This window comes from Rhinolophus hipposideros (genome assembly GCF_964194185.1).
Source record: "Rhinolophus hipposideros genome assembly, chromosome: 10".
Classification (NCBI taxonomy): Eukaryota; Metazoa; Chordata; class Mammalia; order Chiroptera; family Rhinolophidae; genus Rhinolophus; species Rhinolophus hipposideros.
Window position 1 is genome coordinate 4,238,468 of NC_138056.1, and position 20,832 is coordinate 4,259,299.

Below are 20,832 nucleotides of genomic sequence, written 5' to 3' on the forward strand. Positions count from 1 at the left end.
CTGATAACCCCCTCCCCCAAGAATCAGGGTCCCAACAAGGCTGGCTCTGGGCAGGGCGTTGAGAAAGGAGAGAGGGACCCAGGGCTGGACAGGCCCTGGAGCTGACCTCGGTGACCTCTCGGGCTCAGCACTGACTAAGCCCACCTTCTCTGTGAAGTGAACCAGTGTGGTTCAGCCTGGCGTGGGACCAGGACATCGACACACGTGGCCTCTCAGGTTTGTGGCACCGTGGACCACACCGCAGAGTCACTGTAACTGCACAGCCAAGTCCAAACCATGGTCAGGGCAAAAGTGCTTGTTATATATGTCGACTCCTTTGATGCTACAGAAAACCCAGCTGCCCCCCACGAATGACTCAAGACACACCCCACAAGAATATTGATGGTCAAGTCCAATGAGCTGTCCCCACACTTCCGAGGCCAAAGGACGGGTCATAGCTGTGCAGGCCTCTGTGTTGAGAAGGGCTCTGATGCCAAGGACAGGTGCCAAAGTAGAGCCTGAGTGCTGCGATCGATTAGTAATGTCTGCCACGTGTACAACAAGGGCCATGGTGGCGGCATTCCCGATCTACTCGTCCCACATCCCGTCCAGACTACTCTCCCCATCTCTGCCCAGGGCCCTTGCACACACATCTCAGGCTCCTTACCTGTGAAGGGACCATGCTGTGAGGCGCCTGGGGCTATGAAATTGAGGGGCACGTGGGGTGTCCCACTGACGTACTCATGTGGGAAGGGCCCGTTGGCCCCTGTGTAGCGCTGACACACCACACGCTGGCAAACAAAGTAGACCCCGCCCATGACGAAGAGCGAAAGGATGATGCCAATGACCGGCCCGATGGCACTGCTATGGGCTGGGGCGTCATCCGAGGATGGCTTGGAGATTTCTGCCAGAGGACAGACAGGATAGGTGGTCATCGTTAACCACAAAAGAACAGGCGCCTGTGGGGAGACACCATGTGCCCTGGAGGGGCTGGTTCTGCCCAGGCCCAGCACCCACTGGTGGAGGGAGTCATGAAGGGACTATGGGGTGCTGGGGAGCCATGCTGCCCTCAGCACCTCTGCCCACTGCCCCCTCGGCCTGCCTGGAGCGCCCTCCTTCTGCTCTGTCTGGCTAAGCTCTACCTACATCCCAATGGGCCCTAAGGGGTGACTTCCGCACAGCAGCCTCCTGTCTTCCCTTTGTCCAGGGGCTCTCGCTGGTGGCTGGATGTGAATATACCAGATGCTTCCGTGAGTCATGAGCGTGGCCAGGACGCCCTTGGAGCTGGTTATGATTTACTGACCAGCAGGCTACAGATGTGGGGACAGGTAGATGGAGCCTGATGTCTCCCAGCCTACGTAGCAGTGGACTTCACCCCTGCACAGGGGCTGGGCGAACAGGCACGCCATGGGCCCAGGGCCTTCATCAGCAGGGCTCACTACGTCCCACAGAAATCCTGAGTGGGGGCACTGTGAGGGGCAGAGTGTGACAGGGCCTGGACTCGTGGGGCTCAGGCCAACCCATAAAGCCAGGAGCCAGCTCAGGGGAACCTCTGGGCACCCCGTGTGTGGGACTGCCAGGTAGGGGTGCTCCTTGAACATGGTCCACTATCAAAGCCACCAGGCCTTGAAAGGCAGTCTTTGATTCAGACAGGATGGGAGCTGGAGTCGCGGCTCTAGATTCAACTTGGACACAGCCCTGTCATCCGGGAGCAATCTTACTGCCTGACAGATGTTGCTGAGTGAGGTCCTGGGCAGCAGTATGATGCGTCCCACTCAGGCCTGGCCTGGCACTATCAAGGGGAACTGCCTCTGTGCCTCTGTCCCAGCCGAAATGCCTCAGAGCTCAGAGTCTCCCCCTCCTCTCCCAGCTCAGCCTCCCAGCTGCCTCCACCTCCAGGAAGGCTTCCCTGCCTCCCCCCGAAGGCCAAGTGCTCCCAACCTCCTAGCCCCCTTACACACGGCCCCCAGTATGTTTCCTTCCTCTAGGCCCCATACCCCTGGGCAAAACCCCAGCACTGGACGGAGACCTCCCACCCCCACCCTCTGGGAATCCGGCTCACCGCACATGAGCTCATCAGAACCATCGATACAGTCGGGGAAGGAATCGCACTGCTGCTTGATGAGGACGCACTGGCCACTGGCACACCGGAACTGGTTAGGCAGGCAGACGGCTGTAAGGAGCGGGCCTTGCATTCAGAGAAGCTGGCAGGCTTGACGTGGCTCCCTGCCCTGCCACCCGGGACCCAACAACAAAGGTCTGGACTCCAAATTCAGAGTGGACAAAGGGGACCCTTTCCAGGACTGGCTTGGGGACTGGTCATGGCAAACCCATTCTTCCCCTTCCCCTTGCTGACCCCTGTTCCAAGGCCTCCTCAGGGCCGGGCTCAGGACTGGCAGGGAAGACACCTTAGCAACCCACCGGGAGGTACTGACCAGACTCCTCCCACACGGCACCAGGACTAACCAAGGCTCTCCCAGGTCACACGGCAAGTGAGAGCCAACTAGAGCATGGCCCACAAGGAGCCTTGACTCCCTAGAGTGGGTGGGGCAGGGGACAGGCGACATCTCAGCAGAGCTACTATGAAGGTGAAAGCATCCCACGCAAGTGACCAACACAGCTCACAGCCTTTGGGGGTGGGAGGAAGCAAAACGCTGGGTACTGACTGCTGTGGCCACCTCCCTTCCTGCTCCCAGACACTGTCCTGGAAGAAGCTACAGCCCCACCAGGAAGGCAGCTGCCTGGGGCCTCAGCCGTCAAGCACACTTGCTGTCTCAGCTCCCCACCTGTCCTACCCCAGATGCCCCGCTCTGGGAACTGGAGACAAGGGAGCCTGTCCTCAAGGTGGGTGGGACCATTTGCTGGTAACCGAGCAGGGGAGGAAGCTCTCAAAACAGAGGGTGGAGCCCAGAGCCTGCACTAGGGGCCCGCTGCGGCTCTGTCTGCAGTGGGAGGAGGCAGGGGACAGTTCCTACTCAGGGCTCCTGCCATCCTCTGAGACGGAGGCCAACATGGTGCTGGGGCAGGGGCCGCAGCAGCACAGGTAGATGTGATACAGAGGTGGGGCTTGTGGGAGCTTGTGGGCGGGGCCTTGTGGGCGGGGCCTTGTGGGAGCTTGTGGGCGGGGCCGGGGAGGGAAGAGGGCGCCTCACCATCGCAATCCGCCTCGTCTGAGCGGTCCTGGCAGTCGGCCTCGCCATCGCAGCGCAGTCGCAGGTCCACACACTGGCCACGCGCGCAGGGGAACTGGGCGGCCGAGCACACAGGACAACCCTCCTCGTCGCTCTGGTCGTCACACTCGGGGAAGCCGTCGCAGCGCCAGGCCCCGGGGATGCAGTCGATCTCCCCCGTGGCACAGGCGAACTGGTCCGGGGAGCAGGTGGGAGGCTCTGGGGAAGACAGAAACGCCATCACTGGCAGCCCCGCCCCACGCAAAGAAATCCCGGCGATACGCGTCTGGTGCTGCATGGCCTGGTGTGTCCTGTCAGCTGACGCTGCGCGGGCGTAAGAGGAAGGTGGGGGTAATGTTTGCTGAAAGAAGACATGACTTTTGCTGTTTTTTTTCACTGTGGAGGGAAAAGAGGCTAATTGGGACCATGAACTTTAAGTAGCAGGCACTACACCGCGTACAGCGGGAAACGCTCCAGGCTGGGAACTCAGCTGTGACCGCTGGGAAGCAGGGGCAGACCCCTTCCGCTCGGGGTCCTGTCTGTCCCTTCTGCGGGAGCCAGCCTCTGCCGCCTCCAGCCCCAGGCCTGGCTGTCAGTCCAGTGCATCGAGTGTGTGCATGGGGGCCTGGCCACGCCTGAGTGTCCACTGCACCCAGTGGGTCAGCAGCAGGTGGCCAGCACCCACATCTGTAACAGGGCTGGGCAGCTGGAGCAGTGAGCTGGAGTTCTGCAAGTGGCCAGCATGCCCATGGGCACAGTGGGGGCTGGCAGAGGACCTGGGCACCTTACGAAAGAGTGGGCTAAGAAAAGGCAGGAGGGTGAGGATACCATAGCGGGTGCGAAGTGGGTGAGGAAGGGGAGGGAAGGCTCCCGGGTGGAGGGAGTCATGTGCGGGTACTGAGCTCGGAGAGCAAAGGACAGCAGACCTGGGGCCATCTCCTACCAGGTGACCATGGTGGGTCAGTCCAGCCCTCAGAGCCAACTTCCTCAGCACAGGCCAAGGGCAGTAATGCTCAGTGAGTGGCATTTTTCTGGAGTCTGGCATGTAGACAGGCACAGAGGCAGGGGCACCAGCAGAGAGAAGTGAGAGAGCCCCATGGCTTCGGTCTGCCCAATTTCCGGGGGTTCCTATCACCATCCCTTCCCTCCTGTGTGTGGGAAGTCACAGAAAACTGAGGCCGGGAAACAGGCCAGAACTTCGTTTCAAAGTTTAACAACAGTCCTCAACGCTCTGGAAACCTGATTAAGGAAGAAAGTATTGATTTCCCACAGCAACAATGCAGCTAAGCCTTGACATTTAGAACCTGTGTTCACAGCCAGGTTCACACCAAGCTGAACGGGATATGTGTGGGGAAGGGGATGTGAGCAAACACAAAAAGAAGCCTGGCTGTCCCCACTGAGCCCGGCCACAAAGGACACACCAGGGCCAGTAGAAGCCTGGGTGCCCATGGCATCCAAAAGGAGCCAGGGACGATGTCTACATGCTGAGCCACCAACAAAGGACATGCGCAGAGGCTGGCCACGGCAACGTGTATGTGGACAGGGGTCCCCGTCCCACTTCAGCTCCCAAAGACCCTATGCCTATTGTTTTGACTGACCCCCTATCCAAGAAAAAGAGGGTCCATGACCCCCTTGTGGAGGTCAAGTTCTGATTTCTGCAGGGTCGGCAGCCATGGCTGGAAGGTGAGGGTGGGATGAGGGTGGGGGTGATTGGACAGACCTGGGGTTGTGCCCAAGCTCCCCTCTGCCACTGTGCCACGCCCAAGCTCCTAGAGTCTCCATTTTCCCATCTCTAAAACAGAAACAGCCACCCTACTTCACAGGCTCCATCACAAGAAGTAACCAAGATAGTTGGGTAAGAGCACACACGTGTGTGTGCGTGTGTGCACGTTTGCGTGTGTGGTGCTGCGCCTGGCTCAGGAGGGGCTCAAACAGCGTTGGCAGTGGCACTGCTGAGAATACTGAAGCCACGTGGTTGTTCCTTGCCCGTCTGGCTCCCACCATTTCACAAGGGTCCATGTCACTTCCCGAGAACCTGTGGGCCCTTAGCCTTCTGTGATCTCCCCAGAGAGGTGGCATGGAAGAATAAAGGAAGGTAGACAGTAAACACACGTCTTTTGGGCCGTGAGTAGGGGTCTGGACTTCCTCAAATCTGGAGGGCTAGAGCCCGGGGAAGAGGGAGAAGGACGGGACAACGGACAGAGGCACGTCCTCTGTGTGGAGGCGCATAGCTGGGGTCTGGGGACAGCAGAGCGCTCTGCACAGCTCTTTCCACAGAGGGCTCTTCGCCAGGGCAGCGTGACCATCTGTGGGAGCTGCACAGCCACTCAGGCCACAAAGCCTCGTGCGTCCGGAACTGCAAGTTGGAGACAAGCCACAAGGAAGCTCAGGAGAGTCAAGGTGGCTCCCACCAGTGGGCAGCCACAAAATGTCCCCCCTGCTCTTGGCCTAGTTCTCTAGTGTTTGCAGTGTGAGGCAGGGCAGGAGAAAGCTCCAGAAGGACAGGCCCTGTGGTCCCACTCCCCGACCTACGAGGCAATGACCAGTTTCTACCAGGGCACAACCAGCTCCAGAGAAGAACAGGACCCATGTATTGTGAGACCAGCGGTTGTGTGAGGGACACAGTGAGGGTATGAGGGGGGTTAGGACAGGGTGAAGCCTGATTCCCAGGAACTCATGGAGGAGAAGGGGAGATGAGAGGATCCAAGGTCACCTAGGGGCACTGGGGGCAGTAAAAATGAAGCCCTGGGAATTGGGCTTCATCACGGTGACCGTAACAGTTGTCACTTTTTGTTACTGCTTCTATCCCCACAACTAATAGCAGCTGGCATTCCCATGTGCCATATATCAGGGACCATTCAGAGTGCTTTTACTTAATTCCCTCCCTTCCTCCCTCACAGGAGGCTCAAAAGATCAGCCTGGGGTGACTCAGCTTGGAAGTGGTAGAGCTGGGATTTGACCCAGGTCTGTCTGATTCTTGACTACTCCCCCACAAAGCTGCAGGAAAAGAGGACCAGGGGCCGGCCCAGTGGCTCGGGTGGTTGGAGCACCGTGCTCTTAACGCCGAGGTCGCTGGTTCAATTCCCACATGTGCTAGTGAGCTGCACCCTCTACAGCTAAGACTGTGAACAACAGCTTTCCCTGGAGCTGGGCTGCCGCAGGCTGCTGTGGCCGGCAGCAAGAGTGAGTGGCCGATAGCCAGCGTGTGCTGCCGTGGGCTGCCGGCAGCCAGTATGAGCAGTGGGCAAGAGTAGCTGGCAGCCGGAAAAAGCTGCTGTGAGCGGCCGACTGACCGAGGACTGGCGACCAACTGCCTCAGCGGGGGAAGCACAAGGTTCATAACGCCAGCATGGGCCAGGGAGCTGTGTCCTACACAACTAGACCGAGAAACAACAGCTTGAACAGGAGTAGGGTGTACGGGGAGGCAGAAAGGGGTAAAAAAAGGATGGCAAATGAAGTAGTCTGCTTTGGAAATTGAATGCCACAGGGACTGTGATTTTAAAAGGATGCTAGGCAGTGACCATCAGGCAGAGAAATCAAGTCCCTGTCCACGTTCCCAACAGAAACCAACAGAAAGCACTGAGGTCACACCTACCACCACAGGTTAGCAGGTTCTGCAGGAGCACGAGGTGCACTGGGCATGAGCATCGTGGCGTCCCGTCACCCTTGGCAATGCAGATGTGGGAGCAGCCGCCGTTGTCCCGGGCACAGGGGTGGGCTGCTGCAGAGACAAAAAGAGGTGGGGGTAAGGCTCTGCCTCCCACCTCAGGACCAACCCAGAGGGTGGAGGGGATGAGGGCCAGGCAAGAACTCACAAGAACTGGCACTCCTGTAGGCCAGGCTCCTACAGATCCTCCCACTTGATTCCCAGGGCAGCCTACGGAGTCTGTTTCTAGTGACACTGCATTTTGCAGATGAGGAAACAGAGGCCAAAAGCAGTTACAGAACTTGCCCAGCTCATCAGCACCAGGTCCCACTGAGCCCACACGGTTACTCTATACTGTTGCCTGTCTGTCTCTTGTAGCATAACAGGCTGAGTAGTGGCCCCCAAAAAGATTTGTCCACGTCCCGAAAGACCGGAATCTGAATATGACCTTATTTGGGAAAAAGGTCTTCCCAGATGTAATCCAGTTAGGGATCTGAAGATGAGGTCATTCTGGATTATCTGAATGGGTCCTCAATCCAGTGACAAGTGTCCTTATAAAAGACACAGGGGAAAAGGCCATGTGATGACAGAGACAGAGATTAGAGAAATGCAGCATAAGGAATGCCTGCAACCACACAAAGCAAAAGGGGCAAAGAACTACCCCTCCCAGAGCCTCCAGAGGGAGCACAGCCCTGCAGACAACTTGATTTCAGACTTCTCACATCCAGAACTGTGGGAGAATACATTTCTGTTGCTTTAAGTCACCCAGTTTGTGGTGATTTGTTACAGTGGCTGCAGGAAACTAATACACAGGGGAGTGAAAACGGCTGGCTGCTGAACCCTGGGGAGCTCACAGATTTCTATGTAACCAACAATGCGTCCAACCCGAGTGACAGGAGGGAGCCGGGGAGGGTAGCTGACCTCCCTCAAGTGAAAGAAAAGACAGAAAGCACTCGGCTCCCCACCCCCACCTCCACCAAAAGTCACACAGTTGTCCCTCCTCAACCTCGAGGATTAGGTGTCCTTAAAATGGCAGAAGTCATGCTTTAGAGCAGGGGTCAGCCAACTTTTTCTGTAAACAAGTTCATAATTTTGGCTTTATGGGCTAGACTGTCCGTCACAACTCCTCAAGCCTGCCAGCTGTAATGCCAAGGCAGCCGCTACGAAGGACACATAAGCCAGTGCGCGTGGCTGTTCTCCAATGAAAACCTCATTCACAGAATCTAGCTGTGGCCCCCGGGCTGCATCGTGCTACCTGGTTTAGAGTTTAGCGTGGGATCTTGGAGGGAAGCAGGCTGGGTGACTCACGTCCCAAGCAAACACGGGATTTCCTGCCCTCACTCATGTCACCTTAGACATTGCATATCAGTGCTCACAGGATGTCCCCAATTGCCACCCTCATCTCTGCACACTGTACGTTTCCTGACCCTCTCGTCCCCTCAGGTCCAAGGAGCTGCCAGCCAGTGCACCCGGATTTCGCCGGACACCAACAGGTCTGGACATTCATGGGCTCAACGCTCACCGTCCTGACCACCTCCCGCCATTCTGAAGGCCGTGACACCCAGTAACCCGTGACTTAGCTGGGGACGGTGTAAGGGGCCAGGCAAACACAGTCATTCTAACCCATATCCACAGGTGCCTCGGTTATCTGGAAACTGTTTACCTAACAACTTCACTTATCCAGAACCCAGTCAAAAACTCACAAGGGTGGAAACTGGCCACCCAGCAGTCAACACGAAGTGACCAATTCACCGCATCAGAGGTCAGGCCCCGCTCTGAGCAGGGAGCCCAACAACCTCACTCAGACCCATGTGTTTGTACCTGACACATGATTCTAATGAATGTGGTTGCCAATTTGCACAGCCCACCGGAGGAAAGCAGCACACAAGGCCAGGGGCTAAAACATGGCCGCTGGCCTCACAGCCAAGCGCCAGCTGACAGGGGAAAGGTAATGCCCTCTCTGAGCCCTACCGTCCTCAACTATGAAGTAGAATTGTTGTGAAATGCACATCATGTAATAATACAGTGAGCCCAGGGCCTGGGAGGAAGGAGTCGCAACACAGCACGGCCAGTGGAGACCCACAGGTAGAAGCTCATCCACTGAGAGAAGGACACCTGAGCCCAGTGACAGCCGAAAAATTAGCAGGAGTTACTGAGCCAGAGAAGAAAAGGAAAGGTGATCAGACAGAGGGGCTCTGGGAACAGGCACATGGCCAGCGGTAGGGTGAGGGGCAGGGAGAGGCTGGAGAGTGGGACATCCCCCAGGGCCGTGAAGGGCACCATGAAAGTGGCCAGACAGCAGGCGTCACAGGACAGGGAACGGCCCTGTCCACCCCGGTGGTGGCCCAGGTGTATTTACTGAATGAAGAGCGAGGAGACAGGTAGACACACACACTGTAGCCATGGATGGAGGGGGTGGAGAACAAGAGGTCCCAGGGTAGAGGTCCCTCTCTCCCAGGCCCGTGAGAACAGCCAGGCTATGGTAGGCAGAATCCTAAATGCCCCCGTTCCCCACCCTAACCCCCAGTGCAGGGGATGTGATGAGTTATCATGTCCATGGTTTTGCAGATGTCGTTAAGATTATTAGTCAGTTGACTCGAGTTCATCAAAAGGGAGACAAGTCTAAAGACGGGCAAATCTAATCACGGGCCCTTGAAAAGCAGAGCAGGTCCCCAGGTGGTCGTAGAGGAGGAAGTCAGAGATTCGGATCTGTCTCTGAGATGGAGGGGAGCATGAGGTGAGCACTGACGTGGCGTCCAGGAGCTGAGGGCGGTGTCCAGCTGACAGCCAGAAGGAAAATGGGGCCTCAGGCTAGCACGCTCCTATCTGTCCCTAAGGGGGCCGGTTCAGGGGTTGCTGTGCTGTGAGCATGTAACCACTCTTCCCTTGAGGACCGCCCCTCACACATACACCTCTGCCCACCCCCGACATACAGAACTCCTCCAGGCTGACATCCTCCACGGCGTGGATGCCGGTCAGGTGGGCGACACGGCCCTGGACTCGCGTCCGCTTGTCCCCAGTGGTCTTCTCCACGCGCTCAATCATCTGCTGCTGGCGGTCAATCCAGTAGAGGTGTTTGCCCAGCACGGTCAGGCCCACGGGCTGCACGATGTTGGCGTCCTCCAGGGTCAGGCGGTTGGCCCCTGCAAGTGGCACAAGTGCCCCCCACGTTTGGCTCAGGAGAACAGAGGGTTGCCAGGGAACCTGGGGCGATTCCCCGGGAACCTGGGGCGGATTCCCGGGAATCAGCCCGATCCGAGACCAGCCCTTGGACAGCCGTGCTCCCACTTGGGCCGGCCAAAACAATGGACCCCAGTCACTGGTTCTGGTAAGCACAGTGCCCACCCTTCTCCCCTCGAGGCCCCGACTCTCACTCCTGTCCCGCCCAGGGGCCTCCTGGACTAAAGCGGCCCATCTGTGAACTTGAGCACAGGAGGCAGAGGCTGGGATTAGACTCTGCTCTACCCCATGCTGTGGACCCCAGGCAGCTCGCTCACCCTCTCTGAGCCTCATCTCTGCGTCTGCTACGCAGGTATCATTTGGGGCCCACATCCTGGAACTCTGGGTGGGACTGCATGAGGGGCACAGGAAGCCCCAGCACAGTCCCGAGGAGGTCCTTGACAAGCGTGGCCACTGCTGATGACACGGAAGCCCGGGCATCCCAGGGAGGCCAGACCTGTGACTGCCCAGGGACCCAATCCCCAGGGACGCCCGGAGCACAGACCTGACAGGTCGCAGCTTTCGATGCGCTTCAGGTCCGCGTCCACCCAGAAGAGCTTGCCCAGCCTGTTGTCCACCACGAGGGCCACGGGGCGGATGAGGCCCGTGGTGAAGAGGACCTCGCGCTCGGTGCCGTCCAGGGCCGTGCGCTCGATCTTGGCCGCTCGGTCCTGCATGTTGGTGAAGTACAGGTACCTGTGGGGGGTTGTGGAGGGCAGGTGAGGGACAGACGCTGTGTCCGGCCGTCTCCTCAGCCGGGATCCAGCATGCTCAGCACCACACAGCCCAGCCCCTGGCCCGCGGGCCTCCAGCGGGCCTTTGCAAGGTTACCAGTCATGTGGCCCTGGCCCATCAGGGCTGGTCCCCAAGTCTGAAACGGTCACTCCCTGTACTGGGTTGAATGGTGTACCCCCAAAATCCATGTCCACCCAGAACCTCAGAATGTGACCTCATATGAAAACAGGGATGCAGCAGATGGAATTAAGCATCAAAATGAGGCCATACTGGGTTAGGGTGAGCGCTAAATCCAATGAAAGTGTCTTCAAGAGAGAGAAGAGGCCACACAGACACAGAAAGTCGCTGTGAAGACAAGCGGTCGAGGGATATGGCCACGAGTCAAAGAATGCTGGGGGCCCCCAGAGGCCACGAGGCAGGAAGGAGCCTCCCTGGAGCCCCCAGAGGCTGAGAGGCAGCAAGGAGCCTTCCCTGAGCGTCTGGAGGGAGCACGGCCCTGCCCACACTTGACTTGGGACTTCTGGTCTCTGGCAGTGAGAGAATAAATATCTGGTGTTTTAAGCCCCCCATTTGTGGTCATTTGTTGCAACTGCCCTAGGGACTAGTACTCGAGCCACCTGCCCCTCCACAGCTGCCAAGAAGTCCCTGTGTCCATGAAGGCCAGTCTCGAGGGACCGTCCGTGAATGAGTTTCGAAGTCCAGCTCTGGCTGCTATGGCGGGGACCCGGGAGTCTCCTGGTCGATCAGAAGGGTGGGAGTGGAAGGCCCCTCCCAGCTTGAGGCTGACGTTCACCAACAGGCCTCCTGGCCCGCCCCAGCGGGATGCAGCCCCCACCCCCCAGTGCCCGCCTGCCCTTCTGGCCTCGTACCCTCGCTCGGCATTGACGACAATGGCCCTCGGCTTGTCGCGGTCCCCGCGGAGCACCACGCCCATGGCGTCCCCGTTCAGTCGGTGGACGTTGATGGTGTTGGTGGCCTCGCACGTCCAGAACAGCGTCCGGCTGTAGATGTCGATGCTGAGATCATGCGGCTGCCTGTCTGGGTTTTGGTTTTGGCTCAGGGAGGTCAGAACGAAAGGCTGTAAAACAGTGAGAAACGAGCACCGGCTGAAGGCGTGGTGGGGAGGGCAAGGCCAAAAGTCAAAATTCCAACCTATCAAATGGGCCCCCTTGACACATGCAACCCGCAGGCCCACTTGCCAGTGAAACACCGATTCCTACAACAGCCTCCGGAAGAGCTCTGTGCCGTCCACTCGGATGTCCAGGCCACCCATCAGAGAACCCACGGGCCCGGCGGTCAGCCTCCCAGACCTGTGGCTCTCACGTTCTCTGGGTCCTGTTCTGCACGCATAGGACTGCCTGACGGCTGAATAGTCAACCCAGGACCACAGGCCCCTTCTCAAGACATCTCGTCTCTTCTTGCTCGTTTTCTTAGACTCATGCTTTTTATTAGGACCCTCAAATCTAAGGGAGAGGCCAGGGGTACAAGGCCCAGTGAGGGTACAGGCCAGGCAAGGGTGCCGTGGAAGCCATGCCTAAAAGCAGACTTTGGGACACCAGGCTGGCATCAGAGCAGCCAGCTGAGAACCACACAGCCGTCCCCAGGAGACCAACCGTACCAGAAGGCCAGTTTTACAAAACCTGAACCCCAATTTCAGCGTAAATGATAATATTTCGGCTAATGCAAAATTTATAACTAGAATCCCATTCAATACCATGATCAACACGCGCCCCCCGCCCCCTCCGGTCCTCGGCCACTTCATGAAGTTCCTGGCAGCACTGTGTGCCCCATGGAGAAAGGACCGAAGTGTCACGGGCAGGAGAACACGTAAGCAAATGAACACGTAAGCAAAACATGGTCTCCCACCCAATGGAGCACTCCTCGGCCACGAGGAAGGAGGAAATCCTGACACACGCTACAACGTGCATGAACTGAGGACATTTGGCGTCGTGACATAAGCCAGAAACAGAAAGACTATGATTTTGTAAGAGCATGATTCCACTCATATGAAGTACTTAGAGGGGCCAAATTCACAGCGACAGAAAGTCGCCTGGATGGAGCGTGCCAGGGGCTGCGGGAAGGGAATGGAGAATTAGTGTGTCATGGACACAGAGATTCAGTTTGAGAGGATAAAACGTTCTGGGGATGGATGGTGGTGACAGCCATACGACAACATGAAGGGACTTAATGCCACTGAGCCACACACTTAAAAAAGGTTAAAATGGTAAATGTTATGCAATGCCTGCTGATCACAATACAACATTAAAATAGGAAAGACCACTTAGCCAAGTAGATAATAATTTAAAACATCATCCTTAGGGGTTGGACGCGGTGCCCGCCCCCCCAAAAACAACTGGAGCTTAGCCAGAGACGCAGGAGGGAACCGTGTTTCCAAATTAAATAGAAACCCAGGAGCTGCTCCTAAACGGCTTTTTCTCCCAAGGCTTTCCCACTTTTACCCAGGTACTATGAAAGAATGCTTTTGCTCAGATACCATGAAAGAACCCCGGATGAGACTCTGAGGCAATTTGCACCCTGTATCGTTCTCAGCAGGGAAATCACAGTCCGCCAATTAACACTTCCTCATTCTGGAAAGGACTCACAGTAACTGTCCCCTGCACGGAGCAGGATGAAAGGAATCCATTTCCACCATTTCCAATAGGCTCTGCACCCACAGAGACGGTGCTCACAGCTGCCCAGGCACAGCTGGGGCTTCACCATCCACTCAGCACACACACCTCAAAGGGTGACACCTCAAAGGGTCACATCGTTGCCTGCCGGATGAAGTATTTTGTTGAAAGGGGGTTCTAGCCCATCCAGACAGCACTAGCATCCAGTTCAAGGGAGGCAACGGCAAAATCTACTTGACAGACGTGCAAATCATCAGAAAATCTCCCGCAACGAGCATTTCTCTGCATTACTGTCATAACAGTATCAAGATTTCACCATGACGACGTAAGCCCCTACACTGACCCCTGGATTGAGAAAAGAGACTGTCTGGTTCTGTAGCTTTTGTAAAAGGAGTCTCTGGAAACTGGCAGGACGAGCCAAGCATGTGCTCGACCCCACAATGATGGGAGGAATGCCTGTCACCTCCCTGCCACGTGGAGATGCCAGGTGTACCCCGAGGCTGTGGTGAGAACGTCCTTCTTGGAATCGGTCACAAACCTAACACGGAAAAGCTAGAACGTGCATTTTGAAAATGCCAATGTCGTCCAGTGCAGGGATGGACCCGGGACGACCGGAGCAGAACAGAGATTTCGCATTTGCTCGTGTGCATTTCATCCGTGAGAAGCACCGGCTGAATGCACCAGCCTGGAGCCAAGTAGGAAGACAACCGCACACGCCAACACCGTCCACCTCCCTGTGAGCCCCACCTCCACACTGGGGATGTCACTTTCTGCTCCCTGAGACAGTCCTCATCCCACCAGTTCACCAAAGCCCACAGGCTACAACCTTGTGGCCACCTTCCGGTGTTTTCAAGATGAAGCCCCATCTCCACTGTAGCTTTGATGCCCTGAGCCATTTAACGTACACAAGACGCTCCTGTGTTATCAGTTCCTTTTTTTCAGGATGTTGGTGACGGGGTTTTGAGTGTTGTGCCCCAGCTCCCTTCCCCCATAAGCCCTGTGATTTGTGCTGTGTGATTTTGCGTGAGTGTAGTGATTTTTAGAACACATAGATGGCATTATAGCAGAAGGGACTATACAATTCCTATGAAGTAAGAACAAATTCAAATTAAACAATATCAACTACCCTGCACAAAGCCACTGTGGAAAGAAAAATAATCCCATGGGCTTCGATCCCCCCCACCCCGTGCCAACCACTTCAAAAATTATAAAATCCCATTTCTACATAGAATCGAAGGGTTTTCCACTGCTCAGGTGTATACCCAGCAATGACATATCAGAGCCCAAATCATCGCTTTCCCAAAACTGTGCTCTGTGGGCACCCCCTCCGCTAAGGGAAAGGGGGCAGAGCCTAGAGACCACCAGGACAAGCTCCGCGCAGAAGCGCCCCCCACGCTCTGAGACAGCTCCACTTGCCTGGGTCCCATCATCCTTGGCTCGCTTGATGTTCTGGCGCCCGTCCGCCCAGTAGATGAACTTGTCCAGTGGGTCGTAATCGATGGCCTTGACGTTCCTCAGTCCGTGCAGGGGCAGAATGAGGTCTGGGCTGTGCTGGTCGTCCGGGATCATCCGGCTGATGGCACTTTTCTGGCTGAACAGCAAGAAGGTGCTGGGCGCTAGGGTGAGGCAAACAGATGGGGGGCGGCACATCAGTCCCTGGGAGCTGGAGGGCAGGCGGCAGGGGCAGGGAGGGGGTGGCGGCACTCCACGTTACTGTAGAGAGATGTGTAGACGCACCCACCAGATGGGCATGGAGAAAAGGCAGGAAGGACATAAAGCTGTTTCTTGGGGGTCGACAATGGGGAATTTTACTCTCCACGTTACATGTCTCTGTTGTTTCAGTATTTTCCGAGTGTTATTTGAAAAACAGATATCAATGCACCTTTAAGTTATCAAGACTTAAGATGGAAGGAAGAGCGCGGCAGTGAGCCTCAAACTCCCACCCGCCAGGACGTCGTGCTCGGGTGGTGTGTAGTTTGCTGCATCCTGTGTGTAACGGAACTGCTGAGAACCAGATGGACTGAAGAGCGACACTAGGAGGGGACACTCCTTGGGGGTGGCAGTGAACAAAGCTGCCTCGGTGCGGAAACTGCGTCACTCAGAATATGTAGGAGGCCACTGGTCGCCGCCATGGTCAGGAGTTACAGTTGGGCATTGTGAATGCAAGTCTCGCCCCAGGTCTGCTCGCCACGGGCACGAGGACGGAGTCCCAGGCATCCCCTCCAGGCCATGGGTCACCTGCACCTCCACTTGACCCTTCAAGGCTATGGTCCCCAGGGGGCAGAGACAACAGGACAAAGGGAGCACAGGAGTGGGGAGTCCCAGGCTGTGGCCGCCAGCCTGGGGCCTCGAACATGCCCCTGAACTCATGGCCTCACCCTTAACCCTTTGGAACTCTGGTGCCTCGTCCACATGACCAGCACAAAAAAGACCAGCCCTCCTAAGGCCCAGGGCTGTGTGAGCCTCAGACAAGACCCTAGATGACAAACAGCTTCGTAAACTGTCACATGCTGCAGGGGCTGAATTATACCTGGTGCTCTGTTGACATCACAGGAGAAAAGCCTGCTAAGACGACACACCTGTTCTTCCTGTGGCCCGTGGGAAAGTGGCTCTCAGGCTCTCTGAACCTCACGCTTTTTTATCATTGACATGAGAGCTTTCCGAAAAGGCGTACCTAATCCAGAGGGTCAATGTGATGGTTACACGAGTGAACGTGAGGCCAGATGGCAAGGGGTCAAGAGCAGGGACTCTGCAGCCAGCCAGCCTGGATTCAAACCTAATGCGAACCTCACCAGCTGTGTGACCTTGTGTGGGATATTACGCATCTCTGTGCCTCAGGTACTTTGCCTGTGAAATGGGGACAGTGACACTTCCTACCCTACAGGCTTGAGGATTATGTGAATGCCATAAAAAGCACTAGAACGATGCCCACTCTCCCCCATGACTGGTCTTCACATCCAAAGACTACCCCATGGAATGTGGCAGCTTGGCCCATCTACTTTGTATCTTGATAAAGCAATAGGTCCGCCACCCATCCCGGGGCTCCAGGTAACGTGATGCAGCTTGTGCAGTGCACAACCTGCCCAACAGTCCACGTGCACCAACGTAACGAATATAAGAAGGTCCTTTCCTCCTCAGGCCCCAGAGCCAGCCTGAGCTAACATAGGGGTGAGAAGCAGAGGGAAAGCGAGGCACTTACGGCTACAGTTGCGGCTGCTGGGGTCCAAGGTGTAGTGTGAGGCACAGCTGCAGCGGTGGCCTCCGGGGACGGCAAGGCACAGCTGCCCACACTGCCCATTGTTGTGCATGCAGTCATTGAGGCCGTCCTGGCGGGAGGAGTGGAACACCAGGATGTCCATCACGAAGTCCAGGTGGCCCTGGATGAGGGTGCGGTTCCGGCCACTGGTCTTGTCGGCCCGTTCAATACTGTGCAGGTTCCAGTCTGTCCAGAAGATGTAATCACTATACTGCGTCAGGCCGAAGGGGTGCGGGAGGTCGTCGGCAATCACAACCCGCTCCTGACCTGTGTGGAGGCACACGGGCAGAGTGTCAGCCTCGGCACAGGCTGCCCCACCAGGAGAACGGGATCAACCTGCAGCCTGGCGGCTTGTGCCAGAGCCATAATGTCCGACCACTTTGGAAAACGAGCAGGATCAATTGAAGCTGGACAGATGTACACTACCCAGTGACCTGGCTGTCCCCGGGCCCTGCCACAGGAGGAATGCACGCAGTGTCCACCCCAGTAACACGGAAGAGGACGTGCACAGCAGCCTCTGTCTGTAACAGCCACCAGCTGGAAACAACCCACTGCCTGTCAGTAGGAGAATGGACCGAAAACGTGGTGGGATCTTCATGTAATGGAAATGACGCAGAAATAAAAAAGAATAATAACAACGTGGGGGCGAATCTCACAGGCATTAGATTAAAAGAAGCCAGACACTAAAGAGCACATGCTATGTGATCACATTGACAGAAAGTTCTAGAACAGCAAGATAGAGAGAAGAATGGAGGTAGAAGTCTGGGCAGCAATCACCCCACATGCCAGCAGCAGAGACTCATGACTCAAAGTGTGGGGTAACCATACCAGGGTGCGGCCTCAAACAGAGCACATGTATGTGCACCTACTGTGTGCCAAGCACTGGGCTGTGTCGGGGATACGATGGAGAACATGCCGGCTCAGAGCTGGGTGCGACAGGGCCCCAATGGGGCTGCGCCATGGGGGAGGGAGAGAACAAACGTAGGGCCCGGGTGACACAAGTTCTATCCCTTGGCCTGGGCATGGCTCTCTAGGTCTTCAGGAGTCAAACTGTGTCATCATGAACACTTCATGCATGTTCTATTTCACACTAAAAACAGTGCCAATGAAAACATGTTAATGACATGAGAACACGCTCGTCACATGTGGGAATGAGAGAAAGTAGAATGAAAATGATATATGGCACAATCTGAAATAATGTTTTTAAAACTATTTTTAAAAAGGAAAAAAGAAATCTTCAGATTTTTAACAATTAAGAATATTACTTTAAAATTTGTGAACCTGGAAAGAAATATGTTAACATGAATATTGGTTACCAGTGAATGGTGAAATTATGAATAATTATCATTTTTCTTCATATTTTTCTGTATTTTCAAAAATTCTCTAAGTGGGTTATTTCATCATTAGGAAAAACAAGTTATTAAATAAAGATGCTCCCTAGTACCTCCACCAAACACACACACACACACACACACACACACACACACACACCAGGTCTCCAGGAGCAGACCGTTTTCCAACAACTATCATTATAATTACATACTCAGAGGGCACCTATTATGTGTCGGGCATGGTGAGAAGTGCTTTTACCCATGTCATCTTCTTTAGGTCACATGGTAAGTGCTTTATGAGGAAGGTACTACTAGTATTAGGGAACCGAGGCACAGAAAGGTAACTAGCTGGCTGAAGTCACACAATTAGTACGTGCCCGGGCCAGGACTGCACTGGGCCGCAAGGCCCCAAGTTCATGCTGTGTCCAGCTCTAACGACATCAGGCATCATTACCCATCCTTCACTTGCCTGGGGCCTTGCACATTATTAAGGGCTCAGTAAACATCTGCGTCATTAAATGGAAAACATTCTACAGCAGTGACAGCCAGACCCAACACGCATCTGGCCACCCTCGCTCGGCAGGGTCGTGGGAGGGTCCAGGGCTTTCGCTGTCTTCCGTCCAAGTGTGTCTCCACTCTGGGGTCATCAGTGAGCTGAATTATTTCGGGCAACCACAGCTGTGCTGTGATTGGTTTCTCACCTGCCACCAGCTTCTCATAATTCACTGCTTAAAGACACATTCAAAGCTGGCCATTGGCCTCATAAACCAGGACAGTCAGGGTGCAGGGGTAGGGGGTGTGCAGTCTGCCCAAAGCAGAAACCAGGATACTGGGGTTCTAGCTCTGCTCACACAGTACTTGGGGCAAGCCATTCAGCCTACCTATGGCTCAGTTTGCTCATCTGTGAAATGGGCACAACCAAGCCCACCGCAGGTGACAGCAGAAGCCACAGGGAGGAAGCCAGATTCTCTCTACTGCACATGGTCGCCCCATCACCTGGTGAATCACCCGAGAATGCTGACAGAACCATGCCCCTCCAGCAGTACAGAGCTCAGAGTTGTGTGTTTTGGGTTCAAATCCTGCCCCTACTGCTGGGTAGCTTTGGAGCAAGGCGATTTGTTTTATTTTGTTTTGTTTATCTAATCCCAGGGAGTTGGGTATGGCCTGTGAGTGGTCCCAAAAATGCTTGGCACACAGTAGGTGCTCAGGATCAATGGAGATTGAGTGCATGGTCCTGGGGACTGAGAGGTGCTCTGTGCCCTCGGGCAAGTCCTGTCACTTCCCTTGGCCTCAGTTTCCCCATCAATGAAATCCTATGCCATGTGGTGAAGTGTAAAATCAGAGTCCTAGCTCAGGGCTTAGCTGGGACCCAGCTCACCAGTAGGTGTGCAGGAAACAGTGGCCCCCAGGACCTCTGTGCACACACCTACAGCCAGGGCACAGCGCCGAAAGGGACAACCCTGGGGAGAGGGCGAGGCTGGCTAAGCACTTCCTGCAGGGCCTGGGGACTCACAAGCCAGAGGGGCTGAGACGTGCCCAGGGCTGCCCCCGTCCCGTCGGTCCCGCGCATCCTCACCCAGCATGTTGGACGACTCGATCATGTTGGTGTCCAGGTCGGTCCAGTAGAGACGCTGGTCAGCGTAGTCGATGGTGAGGTCGTTAGCCCGGCCCACCTTGTCCACCAGCGTCATGCAGTTGGTCCCGTCCATGAAGGCCCGCACGATCCTCGGTTTGCCGCCCCACTCGGTCCAGTAGATGTAGCTGGAAGGCACAGGGAGGAGGGCGGGGCGGGCTCAGGTGCATCCACTGTCACCGCAGGGCAGGGAACACAACCGCCACCATCGCCTAGACTTGGCCCTCCCTGCCCCAGAGCAATCCACATCCACGACATCCCTCTGGGAAGCAGAGAAGAGGTGAGACCCTTGAACCCACCGCCACGCCGATATCCCTCCAGGGGCTGTCACTGTGCTACCTCCTGCCTCCTGAATTCCCACAGCTCACCTGCGGGGTACGGGTGATCACACCATTTACAGACAAACTAGGTACACAGACGAGGTGACTGGGTAACAGAACATCCAGGCCAGGATGCTTTCGTTGGAGACAAACGCTAACTAAGCCAGACAGGATTTAGGGGGCAAGGGAACCAGGATGAACGTGGACAAAGCAGGACTTTGGTCCTGTGACCCAAAACAGGAAGGAAGCAAGACCCCAAGGCGGCAGGTGCTGCATGGCCAGGATTCCAACGGCTCTGCTGACTCCCAGCAGCTCCAGGAAAGGAAACACATCCTTATTCCAGAACCGTGCACATCATACGTGCTCTTTTGCTAAAACCTGGACCTATTTCTCTCTGTTCTGCCATCCTGAAACTTTCCTTCCCTAACAGAGCATGCGACACACAGGGTTTGGGGGGCTCCATATGCATCGCTGATTTATGGGGTGAGCACTGTGTCAGCATCTCAGAAAAGAAAACTCTGGTTTAGGGGGAGACTCCACCCTGACCCCTCTGACCCCAGTGCCCAGGCCGGGCCCAGGCCGCCTGTAGATAACAGCACGGGTAAGCCTTGGCTATGCAGCCTGCAAGAAGCCTGGGCTCCAAGGAGCTCAAAGCCAGCTGTGAGATGGGGAGTCTTGGTGATCCCGGCAGAGGGAAGTTGCCCAGGACGGGAGCCTGAGACAGGACGTGTCGGCCCAGCCCTGCTCTAACTGGTTATGTGACCTTGCGTAAGTCACTCAGCTTCTCAGAGCCTCCGTTTCCACTTCTGTAAAATCAGGGACAAAGACACCCACCCCTTGCGGGCCCGTGGCTGCTGCAGTGGAACAACCCACTGCAGTGCCTGATACAGTGGCTGCTAGTCCTTCCTTCTGT

General features: G+C 55.9%; 1 protein-coding gene across 1 annotated transcript in view; it reads right to left on the reverse strand.

Moving 5' to 3' along the window:
• The window catches only part of LRP5 (LDL receptor related protein 5), a 102,296-nt gene that overhangs the window by 7,867 nt on the left and 73,597 nt on the right, over positions 1 to 20,832 (reverse strand). The window contains exons 11-20 of the mRNA XM_081062389.1: positions 19,543 to 19,727; positions 16,579 to 16,902; positions 14,796 to 14,995; positions 11,619 to 11,827; positions 10,520 to 10,710; positions 9,729 to 9,938; positions 6,745 to 6,870; positions 3,132 to 3,368; positions 2,042 to 2,152; positions 647 to 883 (exon numbers count right to left, since the gene is read on the reverse strand). Of these exons, the coding sequence (XP_080918515.1) occupies positions 647 to 883; positions 2,042 to 2,152; positions 3,132 to 3,368; positions 6,745 to 6,870; positions 9,729 to 9,938; positions 10,520 to 10,710; positions 11,619 to 11,827; positions 14,796 to 14,995; positions 16,579 to 16,902; positions 19,543 to 19,727 (2,030 nt within the window). The remainder of the gene's footprint in view (positions 1 to 646; positions 884 to 2,041; positions 2,153 to 3,131; positions 3,369 to 6,744; positions 6,871 to 9,728; positions 9,939 to 10,519; positions 10,711 to 11,618; positions 11,828 to 14,795; positions 14,996 to 16,578; positions 16,903 to 19,542; positions 19,728 to 20,832) is intronic.